The sequence below is a fragment of the Pelobates fuscus genome, chromosome 1, assembly GCF_036172605.1.
Source record: "Pelobates fuscus isolate aPelFus1 chromosome 1, aPelFus1.pri, whole genome shotgun sequence".
NCBI lineage: Eukaryota > Metazoa > Chordata > Amphibia > Anura > Pelobatidae > Pelobates > Pelobates fuscus.
The window spans coordinates 173,216,367-173,235,190 of NC_086317.1; the positions used below are offsets into that span (position 1 = coordinate 173,216,367).

At 42.3% G+C, this 18,824-nt stretch overlaps 1 protein-coding gene across 6 annotated transcripts in view; it reads left to right on the forward strand.

Annotated features, from left to right (window-relative positions):
* SYNRG (synergin gamma) overlaps nucleotides 1-18,824 on the forward strand; it is a 159,248-nt gene that overhangs the window by 64,078 nt on the left and 76,346 nt on the right. For all 6 annotated transcript variants that reach the window (XM_063452757.1, XM_063452768.1, XM_063452779.1 and 3 more), the window contains 2 exons: nucleotides 6,677-6,807; nucleotides 11,953-12,074. In XM_063452757.1, coding sequence (XP_063308827.1) covers nucleotides 6,677-6,807; nucleotides 11,953-12,074 — 253 coding nt within the window. The remainder of the gene's footprint in view (nucleotides 1-6,676; nucleotides 6,808-11,952; nucleotides 12,075-18,824) is intronic.

Consider the following 18,824-nt stretch of genomic DNA (forward strand, 5'->3'; position numbering starts at 1 on the left):
ACACAGGATGAGGCCAAAATGTGAATGGGATGCCAGTGATGATTGTACTTTATATGCTTACGGGTCTCCAATAGAAATTAATCTTAAAGGAAGGGGGCGGGTATCTTTCTGTTCATGATCCTTTTGAAGGTCAGAAACCAGGCTAGCAATATTTTTTCATGCACAAGTTTTATTTATTTAATTGCATCAACCATGCATCTAGCTTTAAACTACTACAGTATATCATAACAAGAGAACAAGAAGTGTACCTGCATGTAATGAGTAATTACTCAAAACAATATTGGTTCAGAGAAAAGTATTTCAATCTATACAGAATTTTGCTGTAAGACAAAGCATTATACTGATAGATGATAAAATAAAAAATAAATAAATGTTATTAAACCTAAGTAGTACTAAAAAAAAAACAAACGTGCTAGTGTACAAAAGTGCAAACCTAAAATAGGTGCTACAACTAAAACCCCAAATAAGTGTACAGATACTAAACAAACATTGATACTATTTGAAGATTTAGAAGTCCCCCGTTACTGCCTATTGGGCAGTTTGGACATTGTAGCTCTCTACAACAATATTCCACACAACATAGGCCTACAACCTACGTCCTATTTCCTAAATAAAACATCAGGCTTCACAGCAGCACAAAGTGATTTCATCATCAAATTATTGGAATATGTACTGACCCATAATTTCTTTTGTCTTTAATGGACAATACTACCTGCAGCTTAAGGGGACAGCCATGGGTACGGCGTGTGCCCCAAGCTACGCCAACCTATACTTGGGTTGGTGGGAAGAGACTATATTGCCAGCCGTCACCAAGGACCAGTATGACACATGTATCTATAGCTGGCATAGATACATTGATGACATACTGGTGTTTTGAGTAGGATCTGTTGAAAAATTTCAAAATCTGGTTAGAGATTTAAATATTAACACCATTGGCCTTCAACTTACACACGTGATCGATTTGGAACATCTGGTCTTTTTAGACCTTAACATCAAAATTTTGGAGGATGGGAAGGTGGAAACTGAACTCTTCAGAAAAGACACAGCAACCAATAGTTTGCTTAACTGGACTAGTTACCATCCTGTGAAGCTGAAGTCAGGTATACCTTTTGGCCAGTATTTGCGCGCAAGGCGTAATTGTTCCACTGGAACAACCTTCCAATTGGAAGCTAAGAAACTAAGAACTATGTTGAAACAGAAAGGCTACCCTAATAGAATCCTGAAACGAGCCTATCAACGAGCACTGCTAACAGACAGGAGTGAAAGCTTAAGAATGAATAAACCGAAGCGTGAAACAAAAATAACTCGCTGTATAGGTACCTACGATCTTTACTGGGATGAAGTACAAAAGATAATGGTACACAATTGGCCAATACTTCAACATGATACAGACCTCGGTGACAGCATTGGCAACTTTCCTCAAATTACTGCACGCAGGGCAAAAAATCTGAGAGACATTTTGGTTCACAGCCACACTGAACCCATTAAACCATCACAATCCACCTGGTTAACTCAGACTACTGGAATTTACCGCTGTGGACATTGCAAAGCATGTCAATTTATTAAACCCACAAAAACGGTGACAAGCTCCATAACCAAAAAAAATACAAAATCAAGGAGTTTATCAACTGTAGTTCAACCCGGGTGATTTATTTAATCACATGTAGTTGTGGCATCCAATATGTAGGCAAAACCTACCAGCAGCTTAAACGCAGGATACTACTGCACATTTGCTCTATCACCAATTTAAATGTCTCTACTCCCAGTATCAAACCATGTTCGTAACTACCATCAGGCTGATCCAACACACCTTACATTTCAGGCATTGGAGAAACTAACTCTAAACACCAGAAAAGGGAATTTTAACAAAATTCTCCTCATGAAAGAGTCTAGATGGATTTACTTTTTATAATTCTTTATTTTTGTTGTGCATTGCATTACAGAGATGTATAGTTGACATTTTTAGCAATTTAAACAGTGTGATATCGTACGTGTTACACATATATAGTGATTGTGATTATGCACATTTTTGTTTGTTTATCATGGGTGGATCCCTAGAGGGCTATTAGCGAGTATGGTACATGGTATATTGGTGTTGTCTGTTCAAGCCCCGGGAGGGTGGTTCATGAGGTGCATGTTCCTAAGGCAATGTAGGGGTTTACAAGTCGGTCGTGTTTGCTTATGTGTGAGCAAGTTTAGAAACATGCACAGGTCGTCTAGGGTTAAATCGTGTGGTTTCCTGCACTTGGGTGCCTATATTGTGTGTGCTGCTCTCCGTTGTGGCGGGGGTGACTACCTATGGCTACCTTTGTGCATGGCTTAGCCGTGCGGTGGAGGTGTTACCAAGGGGGTAGCGGGGGGGGGGAGGGGGGATGTTTGCGGTGCAGTGGTGAGTTATACGTGGCTTTATGGAACCGGACTAGGGCCTTATGTGGTACTGTTTCGAGGGTGCCTGGTCATGATGTAGTGAGCCTGGTCTCTATTCCTAGGGGACCCAGGTCGGTGTTTGTGTCCTCGTATGAGTGCGTCTAAGTTAATAAACGGAAAAAGAAAAAAAAAAAAGCAGTAACTGTGAACCAAAATCTAAATTTTACAGCTTAACAACTTTGCAGCCTAAGGCTGCTGGATCAGTAAGTCTCTCCCAATGGGTTTGGGTTGGAGCCGGTGGCTTCCCTGCCAGTCAGGTGTCAGGCGGATGGTCGGCTGCAGTCCTTGGCACAAATGGTACCACACTGGATGGGTCCCATCCGTGGGCGTGGTTTAATCCCGCTGGGGCTGTCGTCGCATTCGGTATGTCCAGTGTTGCGAGGAATGCAGGTATATCAGTCCCAGTGCTCAGTTTTTGGACGGTCCCTTTGTGTGAGACGAGGAGGGTTCGTGGCGTTCCCCACCTGTAGGATACTCCTGCTGCCCGCAGTTGGGTGGTGACCGGGTTCATGGATTTTCGCCATTGAAGTGTGGCTTTGGATAAGTCCTGGTAGAAGGACAATTGCGCGTCCTCAAATGCAAGTGGGGTCTTATTCCTTACCGCTATCATTATTTGCCCCTTATCTTGTGGCAGTGCGCAGCGGAGTATGACGTCGCTGGGCGTTGTAGAAGTGGTTGTGGTGGGCGTCGGTAGGCGGTATAGCCCAGCAATGGTGATTTTTTTCGCGGTAGCGGGTGGCAGCACCGAAGCCAGCAGCCTTCTCACATAATGTGGTAGTTCCTCCTGGGAGACGGTGGCCGGTATGCCCCTTATCTTTACGTGGTTGCGGCGGTATCTGTCTTCCTGCGCCGCTACTTGTAGTGAGAGCGCCTGTTGGGCTGCTTGTAGGTGGAGTATAGATGCTTGCATGGTAGAGGTGTCTTGGCGTAGCTCTTTAATACCTGCTTCAGTTGTCTCTATTCTGCCTGTCAGTTGTTGTATAGATGTTTTTAGAATGGGCAGTTCAGTAGTGAGGAGGCTTTGAATATCCTGCAGCATTGTGTATAGGATTTGGAGGTCCTGTTTGGTTGCAGGCTCAGTAGTACCTGCTGAGGTTTTGGGCTGTTGCTGCATATCCTCCGGTGGGCTCTGAGTCTGAGGTGTGAGAGGTGCAGCTGTGTGGGGAGCCCCTGCTGGAGTGTGATTTTCGGCGGCCGCCATCTTGGCTGGAGTGTGCCGCTGGAGCATAGCTCCGATATCCCTCTGTTCTGGAGCATTTACCTGGTGTAGGTTTCTGGTTCCTGCGCCCCATGGATGTATAGGCAGGTGCTGTATGCGGCGACCACCACTCCGCTGCGTCTCCCGCAAGATCCCCGCTCCAGAGGTACTTGAGGCCGCGGTCTGTGGGCCTGCAGTAGGCCCCGGTCTTGCGTTTCGCCTTAAGGTGTTTCGGGGAGTATTGAAAGGGCATCAGGGGATTCTGTGGGGTGTCCCCCGGCAGTATCTGTTGTTGGCAGGGTCGGATGGTAGATAGGCGCTAAGATTAGACTTAGATTGATTTTAGAATTCACGTAGCTGGGAGAAATGGCGTCCGGTCCGGTTCAGTGCCAGGCTCCGCCCCTCCGGATTTACTTTTTAAAAACACTAGCACCAGATGGTTTAAATGAAGAGTTCAATTTCACCCCCTTCATACACCAATAAACAACTCGGACAATTCTAAAATTCAGCCAAACCCCCTCCCCTCTCATTTCCCCCCCGTCCCCCCCCACCCCTCTTCTATAAACTTGCCGTTGAATGAAGCTAACCTTCTTATTATGTGAACATATAAAGGAGATATGTCATATTAACCATCCTTATGGACATAATATTTCGTCACATTATGTGAAAAGCTTCACTTAATATTCTTTTAATATATCTAATTTAATTTATTACTACTCCACCCCCCCCCCCTTTTTTAAGGGCCAGTCCACTATGGATTAACTACTATGACAGTTAGATTCTACTTAGTAGCAGCATATGTTTAAACTAAATGTCTTCTCACCTGGCCACCCTCTATCTACATATACATATACTCTAAAGTGATTAAGAACTTTACATCCCTGTGAGAGGCCTGTTATCATATTTGGGTATCTTATATTCCATTTCACTAATCTCTTTTCTTTTATATTCATTTTGATCACAATCATCGCAACTGCACAGGGACTTAATATTCTCTTGTATATATATTTAATTTACCATCATTTTTTTTAGGGTCAGTCCATAATGGATTAACTTATAAAGGCAGCTAGATTTCATTTAGCAGTAATATATCTATTAACCAAATGTCCATTACCTGGCCGTTCTTTATCTGTGTGTGTGTGTGTGTGTGTGTGTATATATATAGCAAAGTAATTCAGTACACTATATCCCTGTGGTAGTTCTGCCTCTATCATTACAATTGGATATTTTATATCCCTATTTATTAGTCTCTTTTTTTCTCTCCCTCTATGATTACACTTACTTTGATTATAATTAGTGCAGCTTTACATTGTGTAGAGCGATCCTACTCTAAAGACAGAATTAAGTTTCAAATAATAATCTCTTTCCTTTCCTTATATTGCAATTTTGTATACTAACAAAAGTATGAAGAACCTATCGTGGAAGGGGTTAATCAACTCACCAGATAGAGTTCCCTCCCCTTGAAACAACGTTGATCTCGTCATAATACATGTAATGAGCATTCACCAATCAGGAATGGTCTTTTTTAACCAATAGGAACACTTTCTCTTAGATTTAAACCAGACGCAGTGTACCGACCGGTTCCCCTCTGACAAGGCAGGTCGGGCAACACGTGCTCGTCAGTGTGTCAGTGTACTTCTCCTATGATTTAGAGTGCAGTACATTCATCTGCGACCATGCTACTAATCTTTAATAATTCCTAATCTACCTTAAACATTAGAGGTTTTTAGTGTGCTAATCGGAAGTTAAGCACACTTATTTAGAGATTAAGCTACTGATTTATTTATATATTTTCTATCGTACAATCTTGTATCTAGGCCAGTGGGACTAGCAATAGGTGCCCTCGAAGGCACAGTCACAGCATAACTCCAGTCTTAGTAACTTGTTGGAACTGCACAGCATCGCATTAATTTTAGTTATGTGACAGCAATTACAGCCGTTCTATTTAGAGTCTCACCGTCACACGAACGGTTAATTTCTGTACATTTACTTTCAGTTTTGAGCGGTACAATTGGTGCCCTCGAAGGCACAGGGGCAGCTCTAGCACTAGCTTAGCGTTTTAGAACTGTGCAGTACTATACTTAGTGATACACTGTTTCATTTATGGTTTATCTTTGTATTCCGGTATCAAGCATTAGTTGAACGAGTGACAGTTGCTCACTAAGACACTGGATCAATACAGTTCTAGTATCTGCTTCACTTGTAGTTTTATCCCAGTGAACATTTGACATATCTTTGATATACCATTTACTTATCTACTGCAAGCATCAGACCTATATTCATCTTATGCTCTGGTTACACTGTTGCTAATATATATTTTTTGACCGTTACTATCTTTCCTTCACTGGGAGCTGTGTTTTCTTTTCCCTGCATATATATCTCGGTGTTTACACCTTCCAGACTACATAGTACTTATTATATATCTTATAGTACTGGTATATATATATTGCCAATATTTAGCTTTTCAGATCTCATATCTACCAAGTGACCTGGGGATTGATTGTTAGTCTCATCAATATTCTGGTGATTTCTTCCAAATACCATTAATAGAGATATATACTGGCTGATACTCTTTTCTTTTAATATCTGTACACTTATTTTGGGTTTTAGTTGTAGCACCTATTTTAGGTTTGCACTTTTGTACACTAGCACGTTTTTTTTTTTTTTAGTACTACTTAGGTTTAATAACATTTATTTATTTTTGATGTTATCATCTATCAGTATAATGCTTTGTTTTACAGCAAAATTCTGTATAGATTGAAATACTTTTCTCTGAACCAATATTGTTTTGAGTAATTACTCATTACATGCAGGTACACTTCTTGTTCTCTTGTTATGTTACATTTGGGGTTACCCCCCGTTCTCTAAAGTGTACCTTTCAGTTGGCTCTATTTTTGCTTTTGTGTTTTATTACTACAGTATATCATAAAGGAAATAATTGTCGGTTGGCATTGAGGTGTCAAGCATATCCAGTTGGATTTTTTTTTTTTTTTTTTTACATTTATGTTGTAAATTTGTTCATTATAATTCTTCTATTTATTCACTGTATAGAGCGTTAAAACTGAAGATGATGACTTTCAGGATTTTCAAGATGCCTCTAAATCTGGACCCATTGATGTTTCCTTCTCAGAGTTCCAAAGTGATACATCTTTAAAACCGACCTCTTCTCAAGTTGGCATAAGGTATGCAGTGTTATTGCAATGCACACAAACTTACCTAATGTTTCAGCTATAGGTCTGATATGATATGGAATTCCGGTATTTCGAATATTCGTTTTTGTGTATGTATACATTGTTTAGTAAGAGAGAAGCTAAAGGAGAGCATGGATAAGAGGAAATCAAATTGAGAAAGAGAGAGAGATGGCTAATGGAGAAATTCATTTTATTTCATAAAGTGGGAATTCAAAGTTAATTTGGAATTTGAAAGACTAGTTTGGGCACCATAAAAACATAATTGAAATTAAGTTGTTACGGTGCCTGTTGGTCGCTGATGCTGGCTTACCTTTTAGAGGCTAAACTGTTCACGAACGGTTTGACCCCAAAGTCTGTACCCCAACACCAGCTCTCACTGCCACCTTCCACTTTTTGAAATACCAGATAACGGAAGGCTCTGGAAATAAGTAGCTCCCCATTCGTAAGAAAAGTACATATTCTTTTTATGAATAGGGAGCTGTTGAATGGCTTGGAGCATCAGCTGACTTCTCTTAAACAACCAGTGGAACCTCTGCTTGATGCTGCCCGCTCCTACTGTTCTATAGAATTTCAGAATTCTGAAGGACAATGGTGCACCGGGATCTGGTGCTGGGGCACATACTTTATGGATACACCATTTGTGTATGATTTAACTCTTAAAGGTGAGCCAGGGACTTTAATGAAGTTGTTATGGTGCCCTAACTGGCTCTTTAAGATCAAAGTACTCAAAAACATTGAGTACACAATGTAAACACAACTACCTTAGAAAAGTTGAGCTAATTTGGTCTAAAATTTGAAGCTAACTTAGTGGGTGTTGTAGTGTTTGTTAGTGTCCTGCTTTCTCTTATGAAAGTGAAGTTCTAGTGAGGTATATAGTATAGGTGCACAGTCCTCAAAGCATGCCAACATATCGGATTTAGGCTTTTCACGGTACTGCTATTCTTGATAAAGTGACAAAACCTGGACTGTTGGTGCGCTTTGAGAACTTGATGGAAACCACAGTCCTAAGGTAAAGACTCTTTTTACTGTTCCAAAGTGACATGGGCCATTCACCTCTAGTAAATGGGATGGACTAACTAATGGGACACTAGGAGTTGTAGGTAAAAGTGGTAAGATGTAATTAATGGGTGACTATGATTGTAGCTTACTTTTCAACGGTGGCTAAGAATGTGTGAAATTATTGAAGATTGTCTGGATTATTTGGGATATACCATTAATTATTTTTTTAGTTTTGTTGTGACGTGGAAATTATGTAAGAATACATAAACTGTCTGTTTTAATATAACAAAATGCGGGTACTTTGAATACCAGAACTTATGAGCATAATTGTTTAAACCCGTTGCACTACATATTTTAAACCCAGAGATCCTGTTAATAATTGTAGGGTCAAAATAATTACTTAAGCACCATAGCCACAATTGATTAATGTTATGGAGTTTTTTGGTGCCAACCCCCTATTTTTAGTCAGAATGTTTTCAAGTAGTTGAAAAGGGTATCCTATTTGGCTTAGTGCTTTCAGCTTACTGCCATCCACATTTGGACAGCTGTGGACAGTTAATGCGTAAAAGAAGCATCTGTGTTATCTGAGTTTTAAGCTAGGGGGTGGTATTTGGGTGCCTCAAGAATCATGTGTTTTTCTTTAAATACAGTTTGTCTTTCTTTGTTAAACCACTTAACGCCATAGGGCAGTATGGTATGGCCCACACACTTGCCTTGTGCGAAAGGGGAGGGGGGGGGGGAGAGGGGGCGCAACCCTTTTGTGCCATGTAATCGTGATCACATGACTTGATCAACAGTGAACGGGCACTTGTCAATAAATACCGTATTTACTCGAATCTAATGCGTACCTTTTTTAGAATTTAAATTTTCCAAAATTTTAATGCGCATTAGAATCGATGAAACATTACATTCAGGGGGAAAATTCTACATTTTATGAATATATATTTATTTCAATGATGGGGGACTGCTGACAAGTGCTGAATAATAAATACATACACAATTGGATTGCAATGTATATATAAGATGCCAAAATACCAGAGTATTGTAGTATGCAATGATAGCTTTTTATTGGATGAACATAATCTTACAAAGAGGAAAACAAGAAGAGAACGGAGTCTGTCCTGTAGTGTATAAGAATATACACCATATGTTGATGAAAAAACTGTTGAAAAGTCATATCTTTATTAAGTAACATAAACTGAGCTATGTACAAGGGGGGAAGGGGGAGATAGGAGACAATGAGGTGCGAGGCACCTAAGTAAAATAATATCAATTAAATACCACTACCTAACACTAATGTTAAGGAAGGAGAAACTAGCACCAGGTTATATTAGTGGTGAGAATTTAACAAAAAACACACATGTCTGGTAACGACATCCTAAAGTTTGGAACTCTCCAGTCAGTATAGAAAATCTGAGGTTAAGAGCACTCCAAGGCTAGGGCGCTCCGTACACCAAGGTCTATAAATGGTGACAGTAGCCGCCTGTATGGAGATATAATTATTGCTCGCAAATCAGATGAGAGCACACCAGGTCTAGATTAACCCGTAAACCACCGCCTATCAAAGTCGGCAAATGGTCACAGAATCCGCCTGTACAGAGGTATATGTAGTGCTCAGACCTACAGTAATGTAATCAACTCAAGGCTAAAATATCGGGAAGTGTTGCTAGTAGGATCAGTATGTCAGTCACTGTCCAAAATGCAAACAGATTCCCGTATAAAGATTAGCAATGCTCGTGGAGAGATATATCCCCCTAGTGAGAGCCTAAAGTGGTTAGGATGTTACAGTACACGACTTCCGATACCGATTGTTGCAGAGAGTGACGGGGTCCGTCTGTAACAAAACAAATACTCTGTGCACGGCTACAATGACGAGAAGGTGTTGCTAATGGAATCAGTGCGTGGTGGGCACTGTCCAAGGTGCAAACAGGTTCCCATGTTATGTTTAGCTGTGCTACTGGAGAGAGAGTTTTCCTCTCCTCCTCAGCTCTGAAGTAATACCTGAGGAAGAGAGGAAAATTCTCAAAAGCTTCTTCTTGAAATATTGTTAGTCAAATAAAAAAGGTATTCTTGCATACTGCACTACTCTGGTATTTTGGCATCTTGTCTACTGGACTAATACGGCTAATCCAATCTGTGTGTGTGTTTAATAGTTCCTCAGAACTGTTTGAACATCTATTATCTACAAGCATGGATCTACTATACTATACATACTATCCTTTAAAGGAACATTAATATTTTTGTATTCTAATGCTACAGCACGGATGCCCCTAATCAAAAGGGAAGAAATTTTTTTTTTTAATAAATATAATTACCTCCTCCGGTTGTGTCATCCTGAAGGCGTGCATCCACAATGTACCTAAGATTCTGCTATAGAGAATCATTAGGTACAATAATTCTCTATGGCTGACCATGTGTACACTGCATCTCCCATTTTGAATCCCCTGGTTTACTTTTGCAAATGGTGTGCCGTGATTGGCTGTAAGCTGGGGGGGGGGGGGGGGGGGCATTACAGCATACACATATGTGTATTTTATTGCAGTAAAAGCTAACAGTATGGAGACATTCACATTTAAAATGTCATGCAGAAGCTGGAAAAAAAAAAATCTTTATAGTCTTTTTTTTTTTTTTCTTTCTTTCTTTCTTACATTTAATTCATATTAAATTGTGGTCCATATATACATTTTTGTGAAATAAAAGCCCTTTTTCTATTGAACAAATGGTATATGTGTGGGTGCATGAAAGAAGTAAATTGTGGTTGAACAGATATATTGCTTAAATTCTAGGGTTTGTTTTGTTTCAGAACTATAACAATTGCCTCTGTCCGTAAGGGGTTAAATAGCTTGACCAGAAACAAAAGGTTAGCACCATAACCGCTATAATAAGCTATAGTGTTTGACGTTGGATTGTCTGTGTTACGCATAGGATAAAGGAATCTATGCCACAAGTATTTGTGTATTCATACTGTATTTATCATCTTTGTCACTCAAGTGTTAATAATTTATTCGGGTGTTCATTGATAATTTGGCTGTAAGTAAAATACTTTTTGGTTTTATATAGTACTATGGAGGCTAATAAAAGGAGGAAGGTGATAACCTAATTTAAGGTTAAATTATTTATGTTCACAGTGTAAGGCTCTGCAGAGATCTCCATAAATATTCTAGGAGGGCTTCAGAGTGTAAAACATGGATTGTGTCTAAGCCATTCATAAATGTAAATGGTGATAACACCAGTAATAACTCCTCAGATCACCGTACTTTTACATGTAACAACGTGAGAGGAACTGTGTAACTTTGATCTGTTTCTTGTCCTTTACCACTTTCCTATTTTTTTTTCAATTCCTATTTTCTAAAATCTACCTCCTGTGTAGCAGTTTATTAAAAGAATAAGCCCCTATTCTTCAAGTTGTTTTATAATCTAAGACTCTAATCTTCTGATTTACATTTTATTCCTTATCCAAACCTACCCACATGCTTCCTTTTAAATTAGCTTACCAGGGCTTCTGGACTGAATTACATTTCCCTGTTTGAAGCAGCACTCTAGCTCTTTGTATCTGTGCACTTTCCTTTCTGTTCGTCACCTATCTAACTCTGATTAATCTCTTGCAATATATTGCTTATTGGCTGCCGAGTGGACGCTTTCAAATTAATTATGTCATACAGTTAATATTGTCATATCAACAGATTAAAACCAATTCTCATTAATAGAACCCTCGAAGGAACCTTTTTTTCCCCACTGATATTACTTAATGAAATCATAATCTTAATGCAAAAGGACCTGTAGCTTATTCAGACAGATGGAGTTGTTCGGTATAGAATTAATTTGCATACAGAAAGCATAGTCTTTTTCTGTGTGTGTGTGTGTGTGTGTGTGTGTGTGTATGTGTGCGTTTATTACACACACCTTGTCATGACATAATGACAAGATGATATACAATGATATAATGTGAGCTTGTTAAGGAACTGAAATGCTGCTGGCCTTTTTTTATCAATATGTAGTCTTCGGCACTAAATTTCACATTGCACAGTACTTTGAGACCCACATATAGTCTGATGCCACAACATGCATGTTCTAAAATCAATTAATATCTCGACAAAATATATAATTTTTTGTCTTTTATTTTTTGTTTTCTTTTAGTGCGCAACCTCTTATACCAGTGTCTGGAACAACAACGGAAAGTGCATCTTCCACTGATAAATATGCAGTGTTTAAAGCAATTAACATAGATACAGCTGCAGAAAACACAACTAAGTTTGCTGGTAAGATGGATGCTTCAACAATTTTTAACTAAAAGTAAATGTTCCAAAAAGTAAATAGTTGTGAACGGATTATCATCTAGATATAATTTGCCTTAGTTGTTATTCATAAAGTTATTTGTTTATTTTAAGAGACGCATTTTTTATTTATTTATTTTTAAATTTATTTTCTTCATGTTATTTGGAACAGACACCTGTCCTTCCAGAGGACTGCCACACTTTCCACCACCACAACTAATGCATAAGCAAACACGTTTCTAATGTTATTTTGTCTACCTATTTATTCTCAAAGTTGGAATGAATGATCGGTTGTAAAAAAAATATTGTTGTGGAAAGTATCCACTACCAGTCTTGCCTAACCGTGCAAAGTGTCAACAACATTTCTTCCCTTTTGAACATAATCTTCTGACCTAAATGATCTTAAAGTGGCACTGTTCTGGCCGAATCCAGTTTTTTGGTTTGTTTTTTTTACCCCCCCTCCCAACTCCACTACATCTAATTGCCCCCATATTACCTATTTTTAAATCTTCATTTCGAAGTCCCTGTGGGACATGTCATCTGCCCACACTAGAAAGGAATGAATAGAAATTTCAGACAAACAAACAAACACACCCCCACCGGTGTTCGTTCAATTCATTACAAGGAGGGAGCTACCGGCGCACAGCTCCCTCCTTGTAATATGTAAAAATAGAAGCTTAAGGGTTGCTGTGCTGTACTTCCTTAGCTCCCCATGTCCACAGTCACTCACCCCCATATTAGCATAAGGGAGATTGAAATCTCCTGAATGCCCCTACTTGCTATGCCACGAGTAGGGGTATGTCTACTAAACGGTGAGCTGCCTGCCCCTGGCCCCCAATCATGAGCGGCGGGTGGTGGCCCTAAATCACCCCCACCCAAAAAAAAAATTAAATAAAGCCCTAACTACCCCCCTCACCCTAAAAATAGTGAGGGCGGAGACCATAAAACTACCTGTAAAAAAATAACTTGCCATTTGATGTCTTTTTTCTAAAACCTTTTTTTTTCAGCCTTAAAAAAGCTCCGCAAGGCGTGGAAAGGCTTATAAAGCCTTCCCACGCCCTGCAATTTGACTCAGAGCGCTCTGGTTGGTTTAAGCCAACCAATAAGAGTGCTGTGGTGGGTACATTTTGAGCCTTGCCTATCAGAGCACTCTCATGTGTTGGCTTGGAATCCAACCAATCAGAGTGCTCGGAGTCATTTTACACCACGTGGGAAAATTCCAAAGAACTTTCCCACGCTGTGTAAAATGACTCGGAGAACTTTGGTTGGATTCTAAGCCAACCAATAAGAGTGCTCTGATAGGTACATCTTGAGCCTTGCGTGATCGGTAACTTGCAAGGCTGAAATTTACCGATCAGGGCACTTTTATTGTTTGGCTTAAAGGACCACTATAGGCACCCAGACCACTTCAGCTCAATTAAGTGGTCTGGGTGCCAGGTCCATCTAGGGTTAACCCTTCCTGCTGTAAACATAGCAGTTTCAGAGAAACTATGTTTACATTAGGGTTAATGCAGCCGCTATAGGCACTTCTCTGTGATTTTCGCAGTAAGAAGACGCCAGCGTCCATACGAAAGCATTGAGAATCCTATTGACTGACTGCGCACGCGGCTCTTTCCGCGCATGCGCATTCGGTGGAAGAGGGAGGAGTCCCCAGCGCTGAGGGAGCACGGCGCTGGAGAAAGGTAAGTGTTTAACCCCTTCCTCCCCCTAGAGCCTGGTGGGAGGGGGCCATGAGGGTGGGGGGGGACCTATTAACACTATAGTGCCAGGAAAAAGTTTGTTTTCCTGGCACTATAGTGGTCCTTTAAACCAACCAATCAGAGCGCTCTGAGTCAAATTGCAGGGTGTCCGAAGGCTTTACAAGACTTTCCCCGCCGTTTGGTGCACGGTCTGCGCAGTGCCCTCGCTGGGTGAAGATGGATTATTTTTTGGAGCATCTGGTTTTTAGTTTATTTTTTATGTTAGATGGGTATTATGGATTTTTATTTGGCCTTTTTTGGGGCTGAAAAAAGGTTTTAGAAAAAAGACATCAAATGGAAAGTTATTTTTATTTTTTTACAGGTATGTAATTTTATTGTCTCCCCCCTCACTCAAGGCCAAATTAAGAGCCCAGTGAGCCGGGTGCTGAAAATTATGAGGGGCCTAAGTGCAGAATCTTATCGACCAAAAACACTAAAACAGTCAGACCTCCCAAGCGTTATGTATCTGGTGGAGATGTTGCTTAAGGGAAACTCATAGGATGCAGCTATAAGAAAACTCAGATTCTCTTAAAATATGCTAATCTCTCTCTAATTCATGCTTTCATCTTTCAAGTAAATCCATACCCCCTAACAGCATTGTTCAGTGAAGCAGGAAGTCAATGGGTGGTGTAAAAGGGTGGGCCACTGGGGGGGCGGAGCCAGCTACCGAACTGAGCAGACGCACCTCAGAAGGCTCTGTGCCATAACAGGCAAAATAACTGACTTTTTGGTGGAAATTGGGCACTTACCTACCCACAACTTACACTGCACATCGCAGACATCAAGATGGGCAGGAAAAACAAAAAACCCAGGGCGGAAACCCAAAGCTCCTGCAAGCCATGACATCGCCGAACTCCTGCGGAACTCTCAGAGAGCCGCATGGGAGAAAATGGCGCTGGGGGAAGGATTCTTGGACTCCTCTGACGACGGCTATACCGACACGGGAGAGGGATCTTCCCTGAACAGACCTGTGGGGCGAACGACCAAACCGCCTCCGCCGGGTGATCCCGTCACTGTAGACCTCCTAAAGAGTATGTTCGCCGAACTTAGGCAGAACTTAGCTAAGGACAGCCTGCTTTAAGGACGCCATTGCGAGCGCAACCACGAGGCTTGACCTTCTCGAGACCACAGCAAATACTCGGGACACCCGACTAAGCACCTTGGAACAAAAGGTCTCTGACCTCCAAAAGCTGCAACTCAGCACAGCTGAGTGGAAAAAAAAGTGGAAGCCTTAGAGGATAACAGGAGGAAACATAATAAGGTTAGAGGGGTGCCTGAAACCGTCGGATTACCTGACCTCCCACACTACATTAGGCGCCTACTGGCTACGCTGTTACAGCCTAAGCAGGCCAAAAATATAAACCTGGACGGACTTTTCCGTTTGCCGAAACCCGCAGCAGCACCACCCACGGCCACCGCGGACCTTATAGTACGGTTCCAGTCTCTTCAGGACAAGGTTACTCTGCTGGCAGCGGCCCGGGGGAAATCCCTGTTAATATTTGAGCTCCCAAATCTCCTTGTTCCCTGACTTAACAAGGAATACTCTCTCATGACGCAAATCGCTCCAACCCCAACTGCAACATCTGCGCACCAAGAATATCCCCTATCGCTGGGGGGGATCTAGGCTAATCACCATAACATATCAAGGGACTACACACCGGGCAAGGAGCTCGCAAGAACTAAGCACTCTTTTGGGCTAGCTGGGCCTCTCAGCCACAAAGGAAGCGACCTCGACCAACCTGTCTCATCTGGATCCTTCCACAGTAGCGGAGTTCATCCCGAGGCCACAACGACGACAACAACTACTGGATAAGGCTGCCGGACTAACCTAAGCTGGAACAGACACCTGTCCTTCCAGAGGACTGCCACACTTTCCACCACCACAACTAATGCATAAGCAAACACGTTTCTAATGTTATTTTGTCTACCTATTTATGTTTCTCAGTTAATCTTATTATATATTTCGTACTAGTCGAACCTACCTGTGTCAGAGTGGGTGGATATACACCCCCACTTATAGCTCTCCATAATTTAATGTTACATGCGCTAGGGACAAAAACCATGCGGCCACAAGCCTGGAATGTCCCACCTTAAACTGGCTCACTTACACTCATTCCCCCCCCCCCCCCCCCTTGCATCCACAATAGAGTTAACACTAAGAGTTTAATCCTGGAGGGGGTGGCGCCCCTCGGGCACAATTAGCCCAACAGCATTAGAATGCCCCAGTATTGAGTTTAACAGATGTACCCCAGAGGGATGTTATTGTTGTACTTTATCAGTTGTACTGTCCTGTTACCAAAACAAAAATCCTCACTCTGCATTTTTCTTACCGAAGCCAATGTGAATACTATATTATGTCTGCTTCAATGATAGGGCGGAAGCCCACTTATTGTATTACTTGCTTGCAGAGTGAACAAATAAAGAATAAAAAAAAAAAAAGGGTGGGCCACTGACGCGGATCATGTAACCAGAACTCCTGAAAGGGACGAACATGCCCAAAAAGGAGGCGTGTCTGCCCAAAGAATTGGAAGGCTAGCCTGGCATGAATGCATGTCAGGCTGCCTGCCAATCATGCATGCTGGCCAACAGCATCCTGAGCTTGTCATAAATGCGTCTAATGATGCACTCGCTCCATGCTTTCTAAGGACTATCCCCTAGCATTCATGTGTTTACTTGTCTCCTTACCTTCTTACTAGCAGGCAAACAATGTACAGTCTGAGACAGGAAGGTGAATGTAGAAGAAAGGGAACATGCCACAGTGTTAGAGAGACCAAAGTCAGCATTACCTTAACTAATGTAATTTCAGCTAGTCCACACCAGTTTTGTTTCCATATATCCCTCTTAAGTTTCCATACTTAAACAAGAATATGTGAAGAGTAGTTAGGGTTGCCCACTTTCTTGGAAAAAAATACAGGCCTTACTAATTTGTATGACTAATTATGTATGCGTGACATCACATGATGTAAATCACAAGGAGTGACATAAGAGAAAATTCAGTAAAATCACCAAAAAACTACTTTGTTTGATTCTGCTGCATATATGGATTGCTCCCGTGTCCCCATGTTGCCCGTGGGGACACTGGAAGACATGGGGACATTGTGTCCCCATGTGTGTCTGTCCCTGTGTCTCAGCGTCACCAGTGGTCTCACAGTGTCCTCTAGTGTCTGTGTCCCCATGTCTCCCTGCAGCCTTTACCTCATCCCTCACTTCCCTGAGCTGCAGGTTGTGAGCTGCTGTCTGGATTCTCTGTACTGTGTAGCTGCCCACCCGCGGATCAGTGAGTAGAGAGATGCAGGTATATGCTGTAACTTCCTAACCCTGCCTCCCTCCACACACACACAGCGACCCCTACTGGGCGCTGCTGGTATTGCAGTGTAATCTCTGTTTATACTGTAAATATACCAGCATTTGTTTTGCCGTTATTACTGCAATATTGGCACCGGCCAGGCAGCCTCAAATAAATACCGTCCAGGTGGCGACCCTAAGAGTAGAGTAGAGTTTTTAAATCAATGGACCTAGAGTTGCAACTCCATCAGCCCCTATGTTAATCCAGCCCTGCCTTCACTATTATTGTGGGAATTGACTAGGGGCTTGGGGACCCCTAGTCACCCCCCTCTGGGGAGGGGGGGGGCGGTATTTTTACATTTAGCCCCTACTCGTCGATGAGTGGGAGGACAATAGGTCCCCCCATTGTATTCCAGGGCCCCCACCTGCCACTCAAGGGTGGACAGTAGGTCTCCCCCACCCTCCCCTTTTTCTTTTAGGGCTCCCACCCGCCACTCATGGGTAGGGGCTGTAGGGGGGGAATATAGGTCCCCTCCATTGTCTTTTAGGGCCCCCACCCGCCGCTCATTGATAAATATATAGATAGAAAGATATGGATGGATATAGATATTGCTCAAAAAAATAAGGGGAACACTTAAACAACACAATGTAACTCCAAGTCCGTCACACTTCTGTGAAATCAAACTGTCCACTTAGGAAGCAACACTGAGTGACAATCAATTGCACATGCTGTTGTGCAAATGGGATAGACAACAGGTGGAAATTATAGGCAATTGGCAAGACACCCCCAATAACGGAGTGGTTCTGCAGGTGGTAACCACAGACCACTTCTCAGTTCTTATGCTTCCTGGCTGATGTTTTGGTCACTTTTGAATGCTGGTGGTGCTTTCACACTAGTGGTAGCATGAGACTGTGTCTACAACCCACACAAGTGGCTCAGGTAGTGCAGCTCATCTAGGATGGCACGTGAATGCGAGCTGTGGCAAGAAGGTTTGCTGTGTCTGTCAGCGTAGTGTCCAGAGCATGGAGGCGCTACCAGGAGACAGGCCAGTACATCAGACGTGGAAGAGGCCGTAGGAGGGCAACAACCCAGCAGCAGGACCGCTACCTCTGCCTTTGTGCAAGGAGGAACAGGAGGAGTACTGCCAGAGCCTTGCAAAATGACCTCAAACAGGCCACAAATGTGCATGTGTCTGCTCAAATGGTCAGAAACAGACTCCATGAGGGCCCGACGTCCACAGGTGGGGGTTGTGCTTACAGCCCAACACTGTGCAGGATGTTTGGCATTTGCCACTGGTGCCATGTGCTATTCACAGATGAAAGCATGTTCCTACTGAGCACATGTGATAGACGTGACAGAGTCTGGAGACGCCGTGGAGAACATTCTGCTGCCTGCAACATCCACCAGCATGACCAGTTTGGCAGTGGGTCAGTAATGATGTGGGTGGCATTTCTTTGGGGGGCCGCACAGCCCTCCATGTGCTCGCCAGAGGTAGCCTGACTGCCATTAGGTACCAAGATGAGATCCTCAGACCCCTTGTGAGACCATATGCTGGTGTGGTTGGCCCTGGGTTCCTCCTAATGCAAGGCAATGCTAGACCTCATGTGGCTGGAGTGTGTCAGCAGTTCCTGCAAGACAAAGGCATTGATGCTGTGGACTGGCCTGCCCATTCCCGAGACCTGAATCCACTTGAGCACATCTGGGACATCA